General features: G+C 49.3%; 1 protein-coding gene across 2 annotated transcripts in view; it reads right to left on the bottom strand.

Annotated features, from left to right (window-relative positions):
* Positions 1-9404: 9404 nt before the first annotated feature.
* Positions 9405-23503, bottom strand: part of ASIC2 (acid sensing ion channel subunit 2) — a gene marked incomplete at both ends in the record, with an annotated part of 1119632 nt that continues 1105533 nt past the window's right edge. For both annotated transcript variants that reach the window (XM_080712309.1, XM_080712308.1), the window contains 6 exons: positions 9405-9506; positions 11337-11402; positions 13214-13293; positions 16647-16738; positions 19131-19284; positions 21076-21132. In XM_080712309.1, coding sequence (XP_080568435.1) covers positions 9405-9506; positions 11337-11402; positions 13214-13293; positions 16647-16738; positions 19131-19284; positions 21076-21132 — 551 coding nt within the window. The remainder of the gene's footprint in view (positions 9507-11336; positions 11403-13213; positions 13294-16646; positions 16739-19130; positions 19285-21075; positions 21133-23503) is intronic.

A 23503-nucleotide genomic window follows, 5' to 3' on the forward strand; every position in this document is an offset into this window, starting at 1 on the left:
TCATTTGTCTGATACCAAGCTTTTGATGATTTAAAGATAACATTTCAATATTTCTTTTTGCTTTCTTTCTTACCAGAGCATATTTTTTTCTGTTTTTTTTAGGTGAAACTATCATATATTTATATATTTATTTTTCAGAAAAAAATCTATCCTAATATGGAATATGAATTCTAGATACCCAAAACGATCTTGAAAAAGAACAAAGCTAGCAGATATATATTTTCTGATTTCAAACCATATAAAGCTACAATAATTGAAACAGTGTAGTACTGTTCTAAAGGCAGATATATAAACCATTGGAGTTAAATACAAGCCTAGAGCTAAATTCTTCCCTATATTGTCAAGTTATTTTTGACAAGGTTTCCATGAACATTTGGTGGTGGAAATAATAATCTTTTAGCTAAATATTGTTGAAAAATAATAATTACATGGAAAAGAATAAAATTGGACCCTTACCTAATCCCACATACAAGTATTAACTCAAAATAGATAAAAGACCTAAATATAAATCTTAAGACTATAAACTTTTAGAAGAAAATCTGGGTCATAAAACCTCACAACATTGAAATTGGCAGTGATTTCTTGGATATGATTTCAATGGCACAGGCAACAGAAGAGTATACAAACTCCCTAAAAAATAAAAAAAATATTGTATATCCAAAGACAATGTAAACAGAGTTAAAAGTTACTAACAGAATTGGATAAAATATTTCCAAATGCTATATCTGAAGGTATATTAATATTCCAACTAGAAATCCTAAAAATTAACAACAATAAAAGCAAACAATACAATTTAGAGATAGGTAAAAGACTAACATAAATAATGAATCTCCACAGATAACCAATCTTAGTTGTCTGTTGGATGGAAACTCTTGTTTCTCTGGTTCTGGTGAGTGTTACCTATTTCTTCTTTGTAGTTAATCTCTTTGAGTATTTTCTCTAGCGCTGGTTTTGAAGACATAAATTCCTTCAGTTTCTGTTTGTCATGGAAGCTTCTTATTTCTCCATCTAATTTGATAGAAAGTTTTGCTGGGTAGGAAATTTTTGGCTGGAAGTTGTTTTCTTTCAGAGTTTGGAATATGTTACTCCAAGCCCTTCTGGCTCTCATGACTTGGTTTGGGAAGTCTGGAGTGATTCTAATTGGTTTGCCTCTGAATGTCACTTGGCCCTTTGTTTTTGTTGCCTTTAAGATTCTCTGCTTGGCTTCCACATTGGTCATTTTGACAATTATGTGGCGTGGGGATCCTCTTCTCCGATCCTGTCTAAAGGGAGTTCTATAAGTTTCCTGGATCTGTGTATCAACCTCTTGCTCTATATTTGGAAAATTTTCTGCTATTACTTCCTTGAAGAGATTGTTGATCCCTTTGGTTTCACTTTCTTTTCCCTCCTCTATTCCAATTATTCTTAGGTTAGCTCTCTTAAGAAGGGCCCATATTTCTTCAATGTCAGATTCCTGCTGTCGGATATTTTTTTCTAGATTAGACACTATGCGTTCATTTTTGGATTGCTCATCTTCTAAGAGCGAGATTCTGTTCTCCATGTGGTCTAATCGGTTGTTTATGCTTTGAATTGAGGCCTTTACTTCATTAATTGCATCCTTTATCTCTTTTTGGCTCTCTCTGAGTTCTTTTCGAAGCACCTCTATTATTTCTACAGTTATTTTCCTGATTTGATCTTCTAGAAATCTCTGATTTTCTATTTTATCGGGTTCTGATGTTGTGGGGTTGTGCATATTCATTACTCCAGTGTTATTCCTCTTTCCCATGATTTCGGAGGTTTGTGCCTTCTCTGGGTTCTTCCCTTGGGTCACTATGGCTTCACTTAAGGTGCTCTGGATCTCGAGTCTGTAGTATCTCAGACCCCACTACTCCTTTACTGGGTTGTATCACAGAGTCTCCGACCCAGGGAGTCGATAGAGGCTGCTTTAAACTATGGGGGGTGCCAGGTTGCACGTTCTCCTATGGTGTGATATCTCTGCCACCACCACCACTCCCTCACTGGGTCAAGTCCCAGGAGGTACAGTACTTGGATTTCTCCTCTGTGGCCCGCAATTTGACTCACTGTTCTTGAGTACGCAGATATAGCTGTACTGGACTCGTTGAATTCACTGCTGCTTCGGCCGCCGGTAACAATATGGCGCCTCTGCCACGCCCTCGGCCGTGAGGCTGGCGTATTTTTTCTTCTCTGGTTTTGATTTCCACTCTGAATCCTTGCAGCATGTGCTGAACTCGGTCACTGGGAGCTTTAAATGCTCTCTGCGCCGAAAGATCCCGCCTGGCTGTTCCGCAGCGGCTCACCTCAGCTTGCTGTAGCCGTCCGATGAGTTCGCCGCTGCCGCCGGCAGTATGGCGCTGCTGCCGCGTCCTCGGGCGCGTGTGTCTCCTCTGTGGCCCTGAGCTCTGTTCTCAGTCCGCTTTCTCTCTGGAGCCTGGTTGTTTTTTTGTTTTTCTGGTGATGGTGTTTTCTGGCTATGAAAGGCGCTGGTTTTGTGTTAATGGAGACTGGTTGTTAGCGGGGCTCTTAAGCCCCGCTTTTCTCGGTCGCCATCTTCCCGGAAGTCCTCACTAAATTTCTGAGGCTGGCCAAGAATCTATGATCCTCCTGTCTTAGCCTCCCATGTACTGAGATTATGGAAATGTTTCACCATGCCCAGCTTCACCTTATTCTTAACGGAGTCAGTGATACAAACAAGTTTAAGAATCAGTATTTTACAGAAAGAAAAAAGAAATGAAGGGAAGCTAGAAAGTGTTTTATATACCTTTGCTAATTTAATCCTCATACCCAGAATCCTGAAAACGAGGTGTCATCACATGCATCTTACGGATGGGGAAACAGAGGCTCTGAGAAAGAAATTAAACACTTGCTTACATGCATGACACTCACTCTCAGCTTAGCCTCATAGCTTGTTACAGTTAGGAAGGTGCACACCACAAGGATTATCTATCCTTTTTCCACTCTACCCAATTTACAGAGGAGGAAACAGGCCCAGAAAAGTGAGGGGAACTGTCCAGAGTTGTGTGGCCAGCTAAGCATAAGAACAGATTAGAAACTCAGTCCTCTGAGTCTCTGTTTAAAGCCTTTGCCAACTCAAAGCTTCTTTTCTTTCTTTCTTTCTTCCTTCCTTCCTTCCTTCCTTCCTTCTTTTTTTTTTTTTTTTTTTTTTTGGCAGTACTGGGGATGGAACCCGGGGCATTCTACTTCTGAGCCCCAGCCCTATTTTTTATTTTGAACCAGGGTGTCACTGAGTTGCAGAGGGCTTCCCTAAGTAGCTGAGGCTGTCCATGAACCATGATCCTTCGGTCTCAGCCTCCCAAGTATTGGGATTACAAGCATGTGCTGCCACACCTGGCCTCAAAGCTTCCTTCTTGAAACCAAGCAAGCATGGATTCTTATCAAATGCTAAACTGAATTAGTGAAGAGTCTCCTCTTCCCACCTGTCCTCAGGGGGGTTGGATTCTATTGCTGTATTTCACACCCTGCAAAACATTCAACCTGCTAGCCTTGGGAACACATCAACCCATGCATAAAAAGATTCTACCCGCTGAGAGGCAAGAATGTCCAATGAGTGAGGAGAAAGCCATTAAGTCAGAAAAACAAGGCCTGGACTGAGAAATGTCTTCATAGACTCTCGGGGAGCGGGGAAGAGCCTTAAAGGACACCAGCCAAGGCACCCTCTCAGCATGGTGGCCAGGCGCTTCATCCTTTAGCACCTGTCTACCCCTTGGTGGTCATTAGGACAATTTCCCCATTGTCAGCTGTGCTCGGGTTCCCCTAGACCTAGGTCCAGTCCCCTGACTGTGCCTTCTCTGGCCTCTGGGCCTTGCAAATGCCTCTTTCATACCCCTTCAATCTGGGACCTGGATTCATCTTTTATAGTCATCTGTCTACTCATGGGTATCCTTTGCTTAGATGATGAATTTCTTGAGGACATATGCCTGGCACATCACTGCTGAGTGGGATGAACCATGGACATGGTTCCCCTTGCTCCCTCCCCACCTCTGTCAGGAAGCTGGTTCTGTGCAGCCTCGGTAGGCCCCGGCTCTGTGGATGGGGGCTGGCTGTATTCCCCTCCAGACCCAAATCCCTTGCCCTTTCCGAGCCCCCTTTCTTCTCTGCAATGGGGCACTCATTTGTTGTGTCCTCCTGGGAACTCTCAGTCCCACATAGAACAAGGGAATTGAAATCTCTGGGCTTGCGGAGACAGTGGTAACCAGGTTTCTGCTCATGCCTCTGGGCTCAGGCAGGCTGGGCTGAGCCTTCCTGAGAGAGGCAGTCCCTGTCGACCTCACACCTGTGGGTGGGCCCGCCTCTGGCTGCGTCCCTGGAGACTTTCTCCAGAGACATTCTGGGAACTCTCTCCTCTTCATTAGTACCCACAGCTCCACAAATTTCTTACTAGGTGTGTTTATGGTTAAAGCTTTCACAAAACAGCTTCAAGCTGACAGGAAGAAAATAAAATGTCTTTAGTCCTTAGTCTTTCTCTGCCTGAAACAACAAAGTAACAGCCCTGAAGCACCAGCTCAGTTCCCTGGCATGGATACTCAGAGGAGGGCATTCGGCTGCAGCCAGTCTTGTGGATTCTATTCTGGGGGTTGTGGGCTATTTTCGGATTAATTTATCTGACCCTCTGAGGTAAATGAGTATTGGTCTTGTGGTTTGGCCTCATGATTGTTCCCAACTCTTGGCCTTCATATCAACATTTGGGTCCCTCTTGAGAATGTGACACATTGCTGAGTCTCCTGTGTCCACCCAGACTCTCTAGGTCTTCACTAAGAAAAGGGCTGCGCCCATGGTTACTTGGTTAAAACAATAATAATAATTCACTGGGCGTGGTGGCGCACGCTTGTAATCCCAGTGCTTGGGAGGTTGAGACAGGAGGATCGCACAGGTTCGAAGCCAGCCTCAGCTACTTAGTGAGGTTCTCAGCAACTTAGTGAGACCCTGTTTCCAAATAAAGTATAAAATAGGTCTGGGAGTGTAGCCCGAAGGTAGAAAAGCCCTTGGGTTCTACCCTAGTACTACACACACACAAAATAATAATGGTTACATACCAATCATTGGAATTTAGATTGTGTCTTTTGTTAACCAATTAATAATCAGTAGCTGGCTATTGATTTGCTCTTTTGAATTTCAAATATATATATATCTATTTAAAAGATATATGTAGATTTCCCCCTTTGTTTTTACAGTTTATAGAAAATGACCAAGCTGAACAAAGCCCCAAATCCTCAAATCAGAATGGGTGTATAGATATGTGAACCCCGAGGCAATTCAAACATATTTGGATATTCTTTGCTCAATCATAAATTGATCTCCTTTTTTGTTTTCCTGAAAGGAAGCCAGAAATCCAATGAAGCAGTTTAAATTGCAACTTTAGCTATGGATTTTTAAAAATTTATGAAAGCTGTTAAACTGGAACAAGGCAGAAGCATCAAAGAGACTTCCAGCTATCCAAATAGACATTTCATTTGGTTCCTGTCCGCGATGGGAGCGTCTGAGGCCACCTTCAGACCTCTGTTCTTCTGCATTTGATGGTCTAGGCACCAGCAGGATGTTTTCTGGCTGGATGTGGGGGGGGGTGAGTTTGTCTCAGAAGCAGGACTTCCGTGCTCTAGCAAAGTCTGAAAGAATGATCACTGTGACCCTTTCTGTGTTTTTGTTTGTTTTTGTTGCTGGGGATCGAATCCAGGGGCATTCTATTTCTGAGACATAACCTCAGCCCTATTTTATTGGAACAGAGTCCTGTAAAGTTGCTCAGGGTGTCACTAAGTTGCTGAGACTGACCTGGAACTGGTGATCCTCCTCTCTGTCTCCTAAGTCCTGGGATTACGGGCATGTACCATTACTCTTGGCCATTCTTGTTTTAAGTGAGGTCTACAAATGGAATTGTAAACCTGGGAGCTTAGGGGTATAGCTTTGGCATAGCCACCAATACTGGGTGATCCTAGAATGGTCTTTTCCTTCTTGGGTCTGCTCATTTGGAAAGTGAGGGCATTAGACCATATGGTCCAAGGGCCCTGAGATGGGCAGAAAAATGCCTCCTGATGATGCCCATATCCTAGTCCCCAGAACCTGAACATCTGTGACCTTGTGTGTTAAAAGAGATGCTGGAGATGTGATTAAGTTAATAATATTATAATGAGAGATTATCCTGGATTATCTGGTGGGCCCAATGTAATTACAAGGGTCCTTTGAAAATAGAAGAGGGCCAGGCATGGTAGTGCAGGATTGAAATCCCAGTACTTGGGAGGTTGAGACAGGAGGAGCATAGGTTTGTGGCCAGCCTCAGTTTCTTAGTGAGGCCCTCCACAACTTAGTAAGACCCTCTTTAAAAATAAAAAATAAAATAGGGATAGGGGTGTAGCTTGTAGGTAGAATACTCCTGGGTTTAATCCCTAGTACTACAAAAATAAACAAATACCCAGGAAGAGGGAACAGAATATGGTGGCATGTGCTTGTAATCCCATAGTTGGGAGGCTGAGACCAGAGGATCACGGGTTTGTATCCAGCCTCGGCAACTTAGCGAGGCCCTCCATAACTCAGGGAGACGCTCTTTCTAAATAAAAAAAACAAAATAGGGCTGGGGGTATAGCTTGAAGGCAAAATGCCTCTGGTTCAATCCCTACTATCGCAAAATTAAAAAATAAAGATGAAAATGGAAGAAGGCGGCAGGGGAGAAGTAGGAGTTCAAGGGAGATGTGGCTCTGAGGGTCAGAGTTCTGTGATGTGAGGACTCAACCTGTCATGCTGGCTTTGAAGATGAAGGAAAGAGCCATGAACCACGGAATGAGGGCAGCCTGAAGAAGTTGGAAAAAAGAAGGAAGCAGTTTCTATCCTGGAGATTCCAGAAAGAAATTGTCTTGCTGACACCTAGTTTCAGCCCAACAAAGCCCACGCCAGGCTTCTAACCTACAGAACTGTAAGTTTTTTTTTTGTTTTTTTTTTTTTTGGTGGTACTGGGGATGGAACTCTGGAGCATTCTACCTCTGAGCTACACTCCAGCCCTATTTTTTATTCTGAAACAGGGTCTCACTAAGTTGCAGAGGGCCTCATTAAGTAGTTGAGGCTGGCTGCAAACCCCCTCCCAAGCACTGGGATTACAAGCATGTGCCACAATGCCCAGCTAGGCTTTTGTTTTAAACCACCAAGTTAGCAATGATTTGCTACTGCAGTGTTAGAAAACACTACAGGGCTTTCCCCAGCCACTCTACCATGAGAATTAAAGCCCAGCTTTGCTAACAGCTTGGGGTCTCAGGAGGTCGTCTGGCCCTACGTCGTTCATGCACACAAGTAAGACATTATCTTCATCCTCAAGTTGAGGGAGCTGAGCCCAGAGAGGAGCGAACCGCTGTCAGAGAGCTACAGAGAGAACAAGCCCTAGGCCAGGGCTGCTAACTCTTCCTGTGAGATTCCTTCTTGCATTGTGTTTTGTTAATGGGTCATGGAAGCAGGGGTGAGAAAATGCAGATATCTGATAAATAAGTGGGTTGGGTGGTGGAGCAGAGACCAGAGCCCTGGCTTCCTGCTCTAGCCTTTCTGTGCCTCTGTACACCAGGGGAAAGGCTCTAGCCACATTTGACCTTTCTCCACGGTTCTGGGAAACACCCTGGGTTGGGAGTGGTAGGGTTCATTGTGGAAAGTACAATGTTAGGCTAAAGGAATGGTCATTGTGGAACTAACATGGTATTGTGAAGACAAGAAGCTCTTCTTTGCTGGGCGTGGTGGCGCACGCTTGTAATCCCCACGCTTGGGAGGCGGAAACAGGAGGATCGTGCTGGTTTGGAGCCAGCCTTGCTGGCTTAAGAGACCCTGTTTCCACATAAAAAAGTAAAAAAAAATAGGTCTGGGAGTGTAGCCCATGGGAGTGTAGCCCGGAGGTAGAAGGGCTTCCAGGAACCCCAGTACCACAAAAAAAAAAAAAAAAAAAAAAAAAAAAAAAAAAAAAAGCAGCAGCTTTCTTTGCCATTGAGAGGTCTAAGAGGCCAATGTCCCCCTGCATCCTCCCGACTTCCTGTCCCACCTGGACACCCTCTGAGGAGCAAGGTGTTGCAAACATGACCTCTAGGGGGACCAGGCAGGTCAGCGTGATAGAGGTGAAGAGGTGGAGTGGAGAGAGGGTCAGGCCAGCCAGTGTATGGGAGGGTGGCCACAGTCGGGGTCTGAGTTTATAGACCAGGCGTGGAGGAGTCAGACAGCACAGAGGCCCAATGGCCTCCTGCAAGGCTTTTAGGTGTGGGTAGCCTCTTCCTCTTCATGCTACACGAAGGGGCAGTGTCCTTTAGAACATGGGCTGCAACCTGTCACTGGGTCATAAAGTCATTGTCAAGGTTATGATCAGTTGTTTTCAAAAAATTAGAATAGGATGAAATACAGTGTGTGCATGTGTTGTCAAGGGAAGTGCTGTCACGTGAAACTTGAAATACACAGGGTTTGGCCTGGCAGGTCTGACCCTTTTCTTAGTCCTCAGGGAGAGAGATCTGGGTGTGCAGGAACGACAGAAAGGACACAGCCATTTCCACAAGACCAGCTTTTAATATGACCGTGATTTGAAGCACGAATAAATAAACTCTAAACAGGAAAAACAGAAAAGAAAAAAAAAATCACACCAAAAACCCAAACCAAACCTCGGGACATCAAAAGCCCAAATCATAAAACAAACCCAAACAAAACAAATCTCCAACAGACAGAAAAGCCTCCCCCCCCCCTAAATAAAATAAAAAAGAAAAAGAATCGGACTGTACAAGCCGTGTCACAGGGAGAGAAGAACGACGTGGCTCCGTGGATGGACATGGGTCGCCCAGGTCACTGTCCTCCTCTCACAGGTGCTGGGGTGGGGGGAGCTTGGTGCTGGTAACCTGTGGTGCTGGAGCTCCATGGGCCAGTTGGGGGGGACGGGGTCATGGGCAGATTAAGAACCTTCACAAACTACACAAGGATCGAACAGAGTAGAGTTCTGCAGTTCCATCTTGGTTGTGCAGTTTTGATGCCAGCGTGGCATCATGGTGACTTTGGGGCTGGCATCGGGTCCCACTGCACAGCAGCAGAGTGGACGCTGGGAACCGCATGGGGGGATATCATGTACAAGACAGATGTGGAGGTGGCGCCGAAAGAAGTCTGAGCATGCAGGTGCTTTATACATCTGGCAGTGAGATGTGATGGCAGGTCGGTTCTCGGACAGTTCCGGAGTGTGACTCATCTCTCCTACGAGGGACGCCCGGCAGGGCCCGGGGACGCTTCATGTCAGACGCAGCCGGAGCGAGGTTTGGCAGAAGTTTGCAATGTGTGCATAAGGGGCTCTTGCTTCTTTCTGTCGTCAGGGGCCATCCCACCTGAGCTTGCTGTCCCCTGTCCTGGGTCTTGGGCCTTAAGGTCTGTACGGAGGGTGCTGGGTAGCCCGAGGCGTGTCAGCAGGCGATCTCCTCCAGGGTGCCCAAGGCCGTCTGCAGGGGCACGTTCACAGTGTGGCTGATGGTTTCAGAGTGGTTTGGCATGGTATCGCAGGTGCTCTGTGGGGAAAGGGGAGGGGGCTGTTGGTCATGCATCAGTAAAACTCATCGCAAGGCTGAGCAGGAAGGGTGGAGACCCAGCAAGGCCAGAACCAGAGCTGATCAGAGCTTGGGGTGTAGCTGTGGGTCCCTGAGGACAGTGGTCTGAGATGGCTCCAAATCTTTAGAGTCCCCTTTAGTGGAGTGGGAGCTGGGAGAGATAAGAGCAGAACAACCAGCCAGGGGGCTATGCCAGGAATTTGGAAGAGATTTGATGAGGACAGAGTTAGGGGATAGAGCAGAGGCCATAAAGCTAAGACCACCACTTGTTGGGCACTTACTATCAATTAGGCACAGTGTTGACTGATTTACTAGCATGATGTAACTCAATCCCCACGACAACCCTCTGAAGTCTTATGATCTTATGCAAATTCTTAGGCACACAGCTAGGAAGCAGGGAACCTGGGATCCAGCCAAGCTGGCTGAGACCAGAACCTGGGTCCCTTCCCCCCCATCTTCTCCCCAGCAGAGGCTGTCATCTGTTCAACAAAGGCTGCAGGGGTCAAGAGAGTCACAGCAAGATTTTAAGCCTGGGAGATGGGGAGGAAGACAGTGTCTGCAACAGAAATGAAGGAGAAGGGGCTCAACCAATCCATTGGGATTGGTTGACTTGAGGGGGCTGTGACCACTCAATGAGCAGGCTCTCCTAGGGCTGAGGTACTGGTTTGGGGCACACCCCGGGGTGAGAAAAGTCAGCAGTGCCTGAACCAGTCAGCTAAGACCCATGCTTTGGAGTGGACCGAGTTTGGGAAGGAGTATGATGGGAGCCGTAAGCTGCTTCTGTGGCTGTAGGAAAGAGGCAGAGTAGGGCGGTGGTTAGAGGTGCTTGGAGTCCAACTCTGACACTCAAAATCCACGTGACTCTGGCCTCTGGGCTTCAGTGGCCTCAAATACAGAAAGGAGATAAAGATAAACCTTCTCATAGGGTGTCTGAGCCTGCAATGACATGGTCCATGTCGGTGAATGGCACAGTGCCCAACATGTACTGAGCACACAGTAGCCAGCAGTTATGGAAGGTCCTGTTGCTACTGTCAACCTCACAGGGCCCCCTACTCCGGGCCTCCTTCAGAAGGGGTGGATGAGCTGGGTGTGGTGGTGCACGCCTGTAATCCCCACACTTGGGAGGTGGAGACAGGAGGATCACACAGGTTCGAAGCCAGCTGTGCTGGCTTAAGAGACCCTGTTTCCAAATAAAAATATAAAATAGGTCTGGGAGTATAGCCTGGAAGTAGAAGGGTTTCCAGGGACCCCGGTACCACCAAAACAAAACAAAAAACAAAGAGGGTCGATGCCAGAGATACTTGGTTTGCATTTTGCCACCTCCATTTTTTCCCATTGCATTGGAGATTGAAGCCAAGGGCATTCTACCTTTGTGCTACACACTAGCCTTTTTATTTTTATTTTGAGAGAGGGCCTTGCTAAGTTGCTGAGGCTGGCCTGCAGTCTGCAATCTTCTCGTCTCAGCCTCCCAAGTCGTGAGGTTTCAGGTGTGAGCCACTGCACCTGGCTATTGGGGGATAAAGATGTAAACCTCTTGCTTGCTCCAGGACATGAGATGGTGGGAGCAGCCCTCTGGCCTGGCAGAAGCTGGACTTGCTCTTGAGGCAGCCCTGGGATTGGCTGCACCCACGGTTCACCCATTGGCCTTTGAGATGCAGCTCAGTAGGAGAGTCTTTGATTTGGGGATGAGCGGCAAGGTGCATCCTTCCTGCCCTGACCCAGGGTCTGGCTTCATCTCACCTACACAAGCCCCGGGAGTCAGACAAGTCCCAAACCTGGAGTGGCTCTTACCACGTTCTCGTCATGGCTCCCTTCATCCTCTTTGCCCAGCAGGTCTAATAGCTTCTCTTTGATCAGCTGAAAGAAAAGCAGGCAGGAGACGGTCAAGGGGATGGTCAGGCCAGGCGCGTGATGCAAAGGCAGAGGGGTCTCCCTCCACTGGCTCTGTGGGAAGCACGGGGGCAGCGATCGCCTGGGCTGTGGTGTAGACATTCCATGGCAAGAGCCTGGCCTGGTAGACTGCTCCAGGAGCCCTGCTGACTCTGCCAGAACTTTTGGCAGAACATGGGATCTTGTTGCAGGAGAGAGGGCTTGGCAGGGCAGTGAGAGGGTCCTGTCTTGCAGCATGGGCCACTTTCTCTTGTGAAGAATGTAGACACGTGGAAGATGCTCCTACTGGTCCTCAGAAGCAGCCAGGGGCCCCATTTCAGAAAATGGTCCTGGGAGTATAAGGTCTTAAGGTCTTATTCACTTTCTAGGGCTGACAGCTTTGCGGTTGATGAGGTAAGGACATGCCTGAGTTCATATTTTATTCCTAGCAATAAAGGGTAGTTCTTAAATGTTACCTGGTTGATTCAATTGCCAGAACTCTATACAACTTTCCATTAGAATTAACAAGCAGATAATAAAATCTGGCCATGGGATCTTATTTAGGTGGGGTTCTTCATGGTGAGAGGCATGAGATCCTGCAGGGGCCCCTGGTCATGGGGCCCCACAGCTCCCCATGATAATCCCCAAGGCCTCTGGCCATGCACAGCCCTCCCTGGGAGGCAGGATGCTGCTCTGTCTAGAGTTAGGAGATCATGGAAGACCTGGCAGGTCCGGGCATACCTTAGAGCTTCCAGGCCCACTCACTGCCCCTTTGGGGAGGCCCCCTGGGGTGAAGCACATTGCCTATCTCTTCACCAGGAAGCCCTGGCAGGACAGAGAGGGGACAGACCCTCTCTGGAAGCTGTTTCTGGATGCAAGTCAACCTGTCATCTCAGCCCTACTCTTCTGTGGCTGGCTGAGCCCCCTTGGCCAGGCTAAACCTTGGCAGAGCAGTCCAGGGACTTGCTCACTCCTGCCCTGGGTCCTGGGGAGCCTCAGGTCTCAGGGAGCTCCAAGTGCCGACAAGTTCCAGGCACTCTGGAGGCCAGAGGCTGCGGCTCACTGTTGGAGGAGCTTTCTGAGGCTGTGTTCCAGCAGCCTCTGGAGGGAGCCATCTCCCCAGACTGGAGGCTGCCGGTGTGCTGGGCTGTCTTGTGCCTTGCAGATTGATGAGGGTTGCTGGGGAGCCCCCTACCTCATGACTGGCCAGGCCACAAAAGACACTGCTCGTGGGGCAGGCTACCCAGAGGGTAGGCTTGTGCGTGGTGTGTGTGTGTCACGTATGTGTGCATATGTATGTGTGTAGTTTGTGTGTGTGGTATGCATGAATGTGTTGTATATGGTATGTAGTGTGTGAATGTGGTGTGAGTTGTATGTGTGTCTGAGTGTGGTGTCTGCGGTGCATGTGAGTGTGAGGAGTTGTGTTTTGGGTGGTGTGTGTTTGTGTGTGTGTGTGTGTGTGTGTGTGTGTGTGTGTGTGTGTGTATGTGTAGATGTGGACACAGCAGTCACTGCCTGCAGCAGCCGTGCTGTGGGACAGGCACAGGGCTGGCTCCTGTCCGGTTCCCTTCTTTCCATCCCTCCAGCGTCTTCCTCACAGCCTATCTATCTTCCAACTCTGGACAGGACCACGGCTTTCCTTTCTTTTAATCCTCTCCCTCACCCTGTGCCTAGGATGGGATGATGACTGAATCAGGGGCAGCAGGAAGAGTGGGCTCTGGGTGGTGGAGGCGGCCACTGCCTCTGCTGGGGGCCAGAAGAGGAGGAAATGTGCCCCTGAGAACTAGCCCAAGTCTTACCTCATAAATGTAATCAAAGAGCTCTAGTATTGTAAGGATACTAGCACCGATGAACAATCCCATCTGACCACCAATGTCACCTAGAGAGAAAGAAGACTTGGTTTTACTCACACAGCTCCTGGGGAGGGGGAATGGATCAGGAACTCAGAAGCCAGAGCACTGAGCAGCGCTCCCCCACGGGAGCCTGGGCTTGTCACTACAGGGTCCCCCAGCACACCCAGGGGAGTGGGGACTGACCTGGCCACTCATTGCTCTCAGAACCACACTGGCTGAGCTCTGAGTGGCTTTCCTGTGGGTCCTTTTCCTGGACAGTTTAGCCTCAGACATTAGAGTGGAGGTTCTCACCTTGGGGCACAGGGGTTCCCCTTAGTCAAAGCCTTTTTAGGTTTGGCTGACATCCTGCATTAAATTCTTTTGGGAGACCGGTCATCATGTGGATGCCTGGATGTAACTTAGGCCTAGATAGAAGTCTCTGGGTGGGGGGTGTAGTTCTGATTGTCGCACATTATGTTCCCTGGGTAGGTCTCAGGCTCTGAAAACTGCTTTCCCAGGAGAACTTCAGGTGGTGAGAAACCCTCCTGAAAGTGAAGGTGAAATGTGTGTGTTCCCGGTCATTTTTTGCAAAAGAAGCTACGGCTCTAATTAGGGTACCAAAGGGTACGGGTCTCTCATCCTGAGGCACATTGCCCGTATGCAGCATGGGGAGCTCAGGGCTCTGGGGCTGCAGAACAGCTGCCAACCATGTGGCTTGGACGAGCCAGCCTTCTCAGTAGCCTTGCCTCCAAAGGATGCTTGGTGGAGGTGGCGGTCAGGAGTGATTTGAACTGTGGAGCGCTCCCCAGCTCTGGTCTCTGCTGTCAGCTTCTGGGGTGGCTGGGGAAAGAAGTGGAGGGGGTGGGGCAGCACTGGGGGTGGTTCTACAATCCTGTTGGAGATCCAAGACTGACCTTTTGGCCTGAGGACTTTCGAATCTGCCCGCTCCTTTAAGGCTGAGTGAAGCCCAGCAGCCACAGCCCCGGGGGAAGAAGCAGAGATGGCAGGGAGGGAGCTCTGCCTGGTGGGACCTGGCTGGGCTCAAAATGGCTTCCCTTCCTTCCTTCTCCCCACTGCTCTCTTGCTAAGTTAATGAGGCTGGCCTTGAACCTGCGATTCCCCGTTTCTGCCTCCCAAGTACTGGGGTTACAGGTGAGCACCACCATGCCTGGCCCCCACTGCTCTCTCTCTCTCTCCTTAATGCAGGCTTGTGGGGTGTGTGTGTGTGTACTTCTGAATGATGTGTATGTCATGTGTGAGTGGTGTATTTGTTTGTGTGCAGTGTGACCCGAAGATAGTGGTCTAGGGAGGGTGTGTACCAGGATGCGGTGGGCGTGTTTGTACATATTTATTTAGAAACTTAGAAACGGCCTTCACGTGGGTAGCCATCCCTGTCTGGGTTATGCACACTGAGGGTGTGTATGGGTGTGTGAGTGTGAGTCTGAGGAGGGAGATGGAGTGTGCGTGGTAGGTATGGGTGTGTTTCAGTGTGCTGCACAGATATGTGTGTGTGTAATGAGTGTGAGGCAGTGTGTCTCCTCCGCCACCTGCTGTTGCACAGATGTCTCTGAAGCTGTGGTGGGCACACGGGGCTGTGCTAGTGTGTGTTCACGTGTGGTTCTGGGCCACTCTGGGTGTGTACACCCGCGGGTTGGCATCGTGTGCACAGGTGGGGTGCCCCTTCCTGGTGTGCCGCCTGTTGAGGGGTGGCCGCGAGAGGCCTGCCAGTTGGGGCTTTGCAAGTGGCACGGGCGCTCACGGCAGGAGGTACAGATGGCAGCGCGCTTTCTTCAGCGGGCTATTCTGGGTGGGAGCAGGCTGCCTGGAACAAGCTCATCCTCATAACTGATGCAGATATGACAGATTCAGAGCTCAGGCCCTCCTTGCTCTGTGTGTGTGTGTGTGTGTGTGTGTGTGTGTGTGTAAGAAGAAAGAGAGAGGAAGAGGAGGGGGAGGCATCTTGTGAGTCGTCTTTAGAAAACAGTGGTGGGGAGAGCATGGGCTCTTTCCCCCCACCCCATCTCTTGGCTCAGTAACTTTGGTGGTCTGGCCTCTAAGGCCTGAGTGGAGGCTGCCCTAAGCCAGCTTAGAGGAAGTGGGGAAATGCTCAGATGGCCCCTGGACATTCCAGTTGGGCCTGGGTCTCTGGCACCTGTCGAAGTGCCAGAGACTATTTGCAGACTTTCTCTGGGCCAGGGACTTTGTTACATCTGCCCATTGCAACCAGCTCACAAAGTGGGTATTATTAAATCTGTCTCGCAGATGAGGAACCTGAGGTTCAGCAAGGGGAAGCCACATGCCCATATTCTCACAACTGGTGTGTGGCGGCCTTGGATTAAAAGCCAGCTCTTCTTTAACGGGTAAAAGGCACTATCCCTCCCAGGATCCGCTGTCACCTAGTTGTTGCAGAGACAGCAGTCATTTGTTCCTGTCAAGGCTCAAAGGGCAGGCCCTTTGACCAAGCATGCTCAGGTTTTGAGTTTGGGGCTGGTCTGAGGCCAGTTGGAATGACCTCTCTTGTGTCTCCTGTGCACCAGTGGGGCCAGGACAGCTGCTGATGGGGAGGTGTGAGTGGCAGTGAGGTTGCAGGATGCCTGGGGAGAGTGACCCTTCCTTTGTGTTTGACAAAGGGCTCTTGGTCCAGGGTGGCAGCACCTGCTGCCACTGCCACCTCCTCCTCCTCCTTTCAAACGCAGACTCTTTATTTTGAGACAGAGTCTCACTAAGTTGCCCAAGCTGAATTTGTGATCCTCCTGCCTCAGCCTCCCAATGGCTGGGATTACAGACACTTGCATCACTGTGTATGTGATATTGTGCCCAACTTTTTTTTAAAAAAATAGCTTTTATTTTTTATTTTGCAATGCTGAGGATTGAACTCAGGGCCCTGTGCATGTGAGGCCAGTACTCTACCACTGAACTATCATCCTACCTCTAGCCCCCACCTTCCCAATGCTGCTGGGCTCCATCAGGGCTCCTGACTGTGCCCCTCACCTGGGGACCACCACAATTGAGCATCTTCTCCTTCCCTGCTTCTGACAGTTCTTTCCTCCTTCCAGGTCCCAGGATGCTGACTCTAGAGTCAAGAGTCCAGGAGAAGAAGACCATGGGACCCAGTGGAGCAGGGCTGAAAAGGTCCTGAGGGAGTGCTGAGTCCACCCCCCTCATTGTATAGAGGGAAACTGGGGCCTAGACAGAGGACTGAACTAAGCCTAAAATCCTACCATACTGGGGTTCTTCCCCATCTGGTGCAGGAGCCTGATAAGAACAGAGGGACTAATTAGTTGATTAAAAGGCCAGGCTCCTCGACAGGCTTATATATCTATGTGTCTGCCTGCTTCCACCCACCAGCCCTCCCCCACCAAGAGATGCAAAAATTTGTGCAATAGACACCCTAACTTACCAAGTAAGGCAGCAACTTCATACGCCTTCTTCTGTTCAATTGTCTCATAATTGAGAGCTTCAAAAAATATATCCAGAACAAGGATGTTCTCTCTGTGGAGGAAATATTCAGACACACAGTTAGAACCATCAGCCTTCACAGAGATCACTCAATTCAGTTTTCCCAAGGATGGATGGGAAAAAGGAGGCCCAGGGCACCAGCCATGAAGTAGAACTGGTTAGTAGCTTAGCCAGAGCTGGAAACCAAGGGCCCTGACTCCAGTCCAGAACCTCCATCAGCTGTGCCCTCTCCCTCAGCACCTTTTCCAAGAGTCCCGCCTGGCTTTCCATCTCAGCCCCCAGGGGCTTGCCTGGGTCCTTAACTTGAAGATGAGTTCAGTGATCTCCTGACCAGGTGGGTCTTGGCTGGGTACCTGACCCCTGCTCACCTCCTGTGTGGCCCTTCTCATTCCTGAGAGCCCCCGGATTACCCCTGGGATCCATAACAAGTTTCTCAGAGTGGGAGGTCCTGCCCTGGCTTTGCCAAAGTCAGGGAGAAATTCGATGGAACAAGCCTGCCCCTGGCTGGGAAATTCCTGACGCAGCACCTCTCCAAAGACAGGTGCATTAACCAGGCATCTCTTGACAGCGAAAGCCACTGCTGCCTGCGGAGTGTCTGCTAAGCAGAGGGCCTGGGCTCTCCTACATCTCCCCTCTGCCTGGCTCGCCATGCTCTTCATGCCCACTCCTCTTGTTCTCAACCTATTGAGCAGAAGCTGTCCCTGGATGGGGTCTGGCGGCTGACCTGGCAGGAAGGTGTGGTTGGGGGAGACTGAGGCAAATCCTTCTCTCTCAGGCCGGGCTCACCCAGGAGCCCCTCAAAGCCTCCCCGTTCTTGCCTGGTTTATGGAAACTGCCTCCTAACAGGCTCCCTTCTCCCCATCTGGCTCTCCACCGCCTTCTATACTGCTGCCTGAAGGGTCTTTCTGAAACCATTAAGTCGATTCTAATTAAATAAAATTACAATTCAGTTCCTTGGTCACGCAGGCTACATTTCAAATGCACGGTAGGCACATGTGGCTAGCGGCTGCCAAAGCAGGCATCGCAGAGCTAGATCATCCCCACCGTTGTGGGAAGTGCCACTGGAAAGCAGTCGTCTCCGACACAAATTTGAGCCTGTCGCTCCCCTCCTCTTTTATTTCAATGGTGGGGATTGAGTCTAGGGGCATTCTATCTCAGAGCTACACCCCCAATCCTTTAAAAATTTACTTTGTGGCCCTAGGGGGGTGGAACCCAGGGGCTTTCTACCTCCAGGCTACACCCCTAGCTATATTTTATACTTTATTTGGAAACAGGGTCTCACTAAGTTGCTGAGAGCCTCACTAAGTAGCTGAGGCTGGCTCTGAACCTGTGCGATCCTCCTGTCTCATCTTCCCAAGCTCTGGGATTACAAGTGTGTATCACCACACCAAGCTTAAATATTTTTTATTTAGAAACAGGGTCTTGCTAAATTACTGAGGTCTCACTAAGTTGCTAAGGCTGGCCTTGAACCTGTGATGCTCCTGTCTCAGCCTCTCAAGTACTGGGATTACAGGCATGTATGACCATGCCTGGCACCTCCAAACTTTTCAGCAGCTTCCTGTTATCTTAGGATAAAGTCTGCCCTGCAGCCCATGCCCTCCTCTTCACCTATCTTAGCCTACAAGACCTCTTGTTCTGACATGTCCACCTTCTCTTTTGTCTTGTTTGCCCTGTGCCAGTTCTCTCTCTGAGCCTCTTCAGGACACCCCGTTCCTTCATGCGGCTTATTCATTTACTCATTTAGAAGATATTTTTTGAGCACCGACTGTGCACTCAACACTCCACTAGTACTCGGTAGACCCCAGAGAACAAAACAAAACAACAAGAGATGCTCCTGGCCTCGGGAGGTTTCAATTTAGTGGGGGAGTCAGGTAATAAACAAGGAATCACAGCCCCAATATATCACTACACAGCAGTGAGTGTTGTAAAGGAAAACACCAGAGTGTTTGGAGAGAAAAATAACACAAGAAGACCGAATGGAGACGTGTGTAGCGAGGAGCTGGTCAGGTGGAGAGTGGCAGGAGAGAGTTCCGGGCAGGGAGAAGCAATGTGAGAGGGCTGCCTGGAAAACTTGTATGCATCCTTTTGGAAGTCTCTCAAGCTTTCCCTGACCTCACCCCCTAAAGCTGTAGTTAGTCCACCAGTTTCTCTTACCCCATGGATCACAGCTGACACTTCTCTACACGGCATTCAGGACTATGCATCTCCTGAGCAGGCCACAAGCTCTCTCAAGGCAGATGCTGAGCTTTAACTCATCTTTGTCTTTACTCTGAGCACTGAACAGGGACCTTGGCACACAGAAAGTGCTCAATTCATGTTGGCTAAGCAGAATGAACTGCTCACCTTTCCCCTCCTCCTGCCTCACCTTCAATTTCCTTCTGATCTGTCTCCCTTCCGACTCCCCACCAAGCCCGTCTGGACTTACGAGATGTATTTTTCTGACTTGTTGAATTTCTTCTCGAGGTACTTGGCTGACGTCTTGCTGGGGATCTTCACCATGGAGAGCTCTTTGTTGTAGCGGGTCAGGTTGCAGGGGGTCCTGCAGAGACAGTAATTGCTGTCCTTTTCTGCCAGCAGACCTGGAGGGGAGAGGGCAGGGTCTCAGTCAGGTGTGGGGACTGGCCCTGCAGAGCAGAGATTTTCCAGCAGCTGAGCTAGAAGGAGGTGCAGGTCCCAGGTGAAGGGGCTCCTAGGGAGTCCTGGCCCCTCAGTGTTCCAGGACTTTCTTCTTTGCTTCTAGCCTCAGTACTCTTATCCAGGAAGTGGGCCACCAACCCACCCAGCATGGGAGACCATTGTCCCTGGAACCCAGTTCCTGCCTGGGAGCCAATGCCTGGTGTCTCTGCCAGCCTGGACACACGTGGGCAGAGCCTTCTGCTCCTTTCTCTCTGGCAGCTGGAGCCCTTCTCTTCCTTTCCTCTCTTCTTCCAAACAGATGAGATGGCTTAAGGCATTTTCCTCTGACAGCCTCTTTTCTTGATCGAAACTTAGCCGGGCTCTTTTGAGCTTTCTCCACCAAGCTTGACCTCGGCCCTTCCTTGCTGGGCCTGCCTCACCAGTAAGAATCCCCACCCTTGATCCCTGTCCCTGGACAGCCCCCAGCAAGACTCCTCCCCTCCATGCCTCCTCTGCAATTTCCATCGACTGACCCACCACCTCACCCACTCACTGGCTATGAATCCTAGCTGTCTTCTGACTGGAGCCCCACTTCTCTCCCCTGTTGTGAAGGACTTCACCCCTACTGCAATAGCCCCAAACTTTTCCTTAACATTTAACCAGTTTCAGTATATTTTTTCTTTTAGTACCTCCCTCATCTTCTTCAAACCATATCAGTGTTTTTGGGCACCTTTGGGTTTGTGGTACCAGGGATTGAACCCAGAGGCATTCTGCCTCTGAGCTATACCTCCAGTTCCTCCTCCCCTCTTTCATGAAACAGGTCTTGATATGGTGCTGAGACTGGCCTCAAACCTGCGATCCTCCTGTCTCAGCGTCCCCAGTACTGGGATTACAGGCATGCACCACCAAGCCTGAAGGATTTTTTCCAGATTGAATCTTTGCAGTCTTTGCAGACATCAGAAGTCACCTCCTTTCCTCCCATCTCTAGTCCCGGAACCATCTAAATGTAAATTGTGAGTCCATCTCGGCCCTCACTTAGCTCCGTCAAGTACAGCTGCTGAACAAACTTGAGTGCACTTTACAATTCCCTCTGCTTGTCTTGATTATAATCCATTTCCTGGGTCTGGAGAGAGGCAGGCATGGGGATGGGTGTAACTTTGGGGCTGCAGCTCCTCTGTGCAATCTTCCTCCTCCCAAGTTCTCCAGCTGGGGAGGCAGTGAGTTACTCTAACCCGCAAATACCCAGCAGGCTATGCGGGAGGATGGGGGAGGGCTCTGTGCCTCGCATTTTCACACATGGAATATGACCCTGACTTTACCTCCGCCCTCAGGGGCTCAGCAGAGCATAGCAAAGACCTGGCTGTCTTTGGAACAACCTGGACCTCTGCCTTGAACACTATCAGAGTGTGAGGGGAGGCACTGCCGAGCTCAGGTGCCCGCCTGGCGGCTCCTTGTCCACCCTCTCTCCACCTCTGTCCTCTTCCTGAATTCTTCACCATCCTCGGTTCCCCTTGAATCGACTTCTCCATCTTCACCTCTACAGCTCCTCTCTTCCCCATCCGTTTTCCAGCACCCATCCACACTTGCACCAATTGCCTCCATCCTCCCCCTTCCAGGCCCCGCAGCAACTGCATCCCGCCAGGCCTCTTTCCATTCATCCCCTCCAAGTTCCTTCTTCCACTGGCCCTTCTCCCCACACCCAGACAATCTCCACCTCAGCCCCCACCGATCCCTCTGTCCCCCCCAGTACTGACCTAGGGCAGGTTCTGCACACTCCTTGTGCTGCTCAGGGGTACAGAAAGGGGCGTCCCCTGTAAAGAAGAGACACCCAAGAGTAAGTCACTCGGGCAGAACGTGTGGTGCAGGCCAGCAGCACCTCCCTCCCTGGGCGCCGGAGTACCTCCTGCTACCTGGCAGGGGTGGGGTCTGCCAGGGGACAGTCAGAAGGGAGCCATCTGCCAGAGTGTCCCCAGAGCTGGAAGATGGTTCTTTTGTGCTCTGTGAGCTCGTCGGGCTGAGTTCCTTCCTAAGCAGGACCCTAGGACCTGCGGGATAACTTCTCCCAGGTGGCTGTGTGGGTCTGAGCGGTGACAAGTGAGTTTGCCTGGAGGACCGAGGGTGGAGAGGTGGGAATGTGCCTTCTGAGCCCGGGTGGGCATGATCTCCTTTAGCCCACACAGGCAGCCTTGGAAAAGGAAACACTATTTACTTGAGGCCTGGGCATCCTGCCTTCCGTGGACACCATAGCTGGTGGGGATGGAGGTGGGTTTGGGGCCTTCCCAGCACAGGGCTCTGCCACAGGGGAGCAAGGGTCGCTTTGTGTTCCCCCAGTGCTCTGCCCTTAATTCCATATTAGTAATTGAGATGAAGTAATAATAGTATAGTAATAATTCTGTCAAGGACGGACTGATTAAAACTTGTACTTCCCTACTTCCCTTGACTCAAGTTTCATCAGAGAAACCTCCCTTGGCTGGTGGCTCAGTCTGAGCACCAGGCAAGCAACGTTGACCAGGTCTGGACGATCCTCTCTAGAATGGCTTTCTAGAGAGCCAGGATCTCTTCCTTTGACGACGCACCAAAGTCACTGTAATGTCTTTTCCTTACCATTTTCCCAAAACCCTTGTTCAGAGTTGAAGAGCTGATATGCTTTCTTCTTTTCAATAATAACCTTTTACATAGTTCCTTTTTTCTCTGCCTTCCAGGAAGCTCAGAGATCATTATTAGTTAAAGCAATGTAAATTGATTGTTGTATAGTTTTATATATGAGAAGTCAGACGCAGGTCTTACTGGATCAAATTGAGGAGCTGGGAGGCTGGGTTCTTTCCCGGGACAGGAGGATCCATCTCCTTGCCTTTCCAGCCTCTAGAGGCTGTCCTACATTTACTGGCCACCTCCTTTCCTCTCTCCTCAAAGTGATCCAAACTGCATCTCTCTGCCCCTTCCTTTATAGATACTCTGACCCCTTGTTGGTTTCAAGAATCACTCTGGTTAGATTGGGCCCACTTTGATGGCAGAGGCAGTTTTTGTGGTTTTTTTTTTCTTTTTTCTGTGGTACTGGGGATGGAACCCTTCTACCTCCAGGCTACACGCCCAGACCTATTTTATATTTTATTTGGAAACAGTGAGGCTGGCTTCAAACCCGCGTGATCCTCCTGTCTTCTCCTCCCAAGTGTGGGAATTACAAGCGTGTGCCACCACGCCCAGCAAGAGGCAATTTTAAAGATCAATAATTCTAACCTTAGGTTACTAAGGAAATTACTGGTTGCTAATGAAATGTTTCAGAATTTAACTATAAAGATGTTCACTTCCAGGTGGGATATAAACAGAAAACAATTGGTGATGAACTACTTGTCTAATAGAAAGATTTCATTAAGTAAACTTAAAGTATGATGTAACCATGAAATAGCAACTGGTAAGTATAACATCAGTGCTCCTGGCACATAGTAGGTCTTCAGCCAACACAGCTTTTTGTTCTCTCTTATGCTAACACAGCACCTGCTGGCTTTGACTTGCAGTTTGCAAAGTATTTTTCATATCTGAGCTTAGGGTATTCCACCTCTGAGCTACACGCCCAGTGCTATTTGGTTTTTTATTTTAAAACAGGAGATTTGAGGCTAAGTTTTGGGTCTAGAGAGTTGGGTCTTGTTAAGTTGCTGAGGCTGACCTCAAACCTGAGATCCTCCTATCTCAGCCTCCCAAATCCTGGGATATACAGGCACAAACTACTACGCCTGGCTATGATTATATTTTAAAGATAATGACAGTGAGAACAAAGATGGGACTCGACTTAAATAGTAAGTGAGCAAAGGAGCCAGACATAAAAGCCAGGCGCCCTGCCTGCAGCCCCAGCCATCATTCCATGCCGTGGACACCAAATTCCTGCCCAACCAGCTCTCGCTCCTTGCGTCTGCCTCCGACATGCCAACCGCCTTTAATGAGATGGCTCTATGCATTATTAGTCTGATGATAGGAATGTCAGTTCCTGAACACTTACTTGCTGGTTAACAGACTTTTCCCTCACTTGAAAGAATGCTAGGCATTTGGATGCAAGCAGGGAAACAGCTGGATAAAAGCAACAGACATCTGGATGTCAAAACACGTACCATACACCGGGCTGCAAGAATTGCCAGCATCTAAACATCTGGACACTCCTGGACACCAGGATGCCGCCGCGGTGGCTGG

The sequence above is a fragment of the Muscardinus avellanarius genome (assembly GCF_963383645.1).
Source record: "Muscardinus avellanarius genome assembly, chromosome: 16".
NCBI classification, from domain to species: Eukaryota; Metazoa; Chordata; class Mammalia; order Rodentia; family Gliridae; genus Muscardinus; species Muscardinus avellanarius.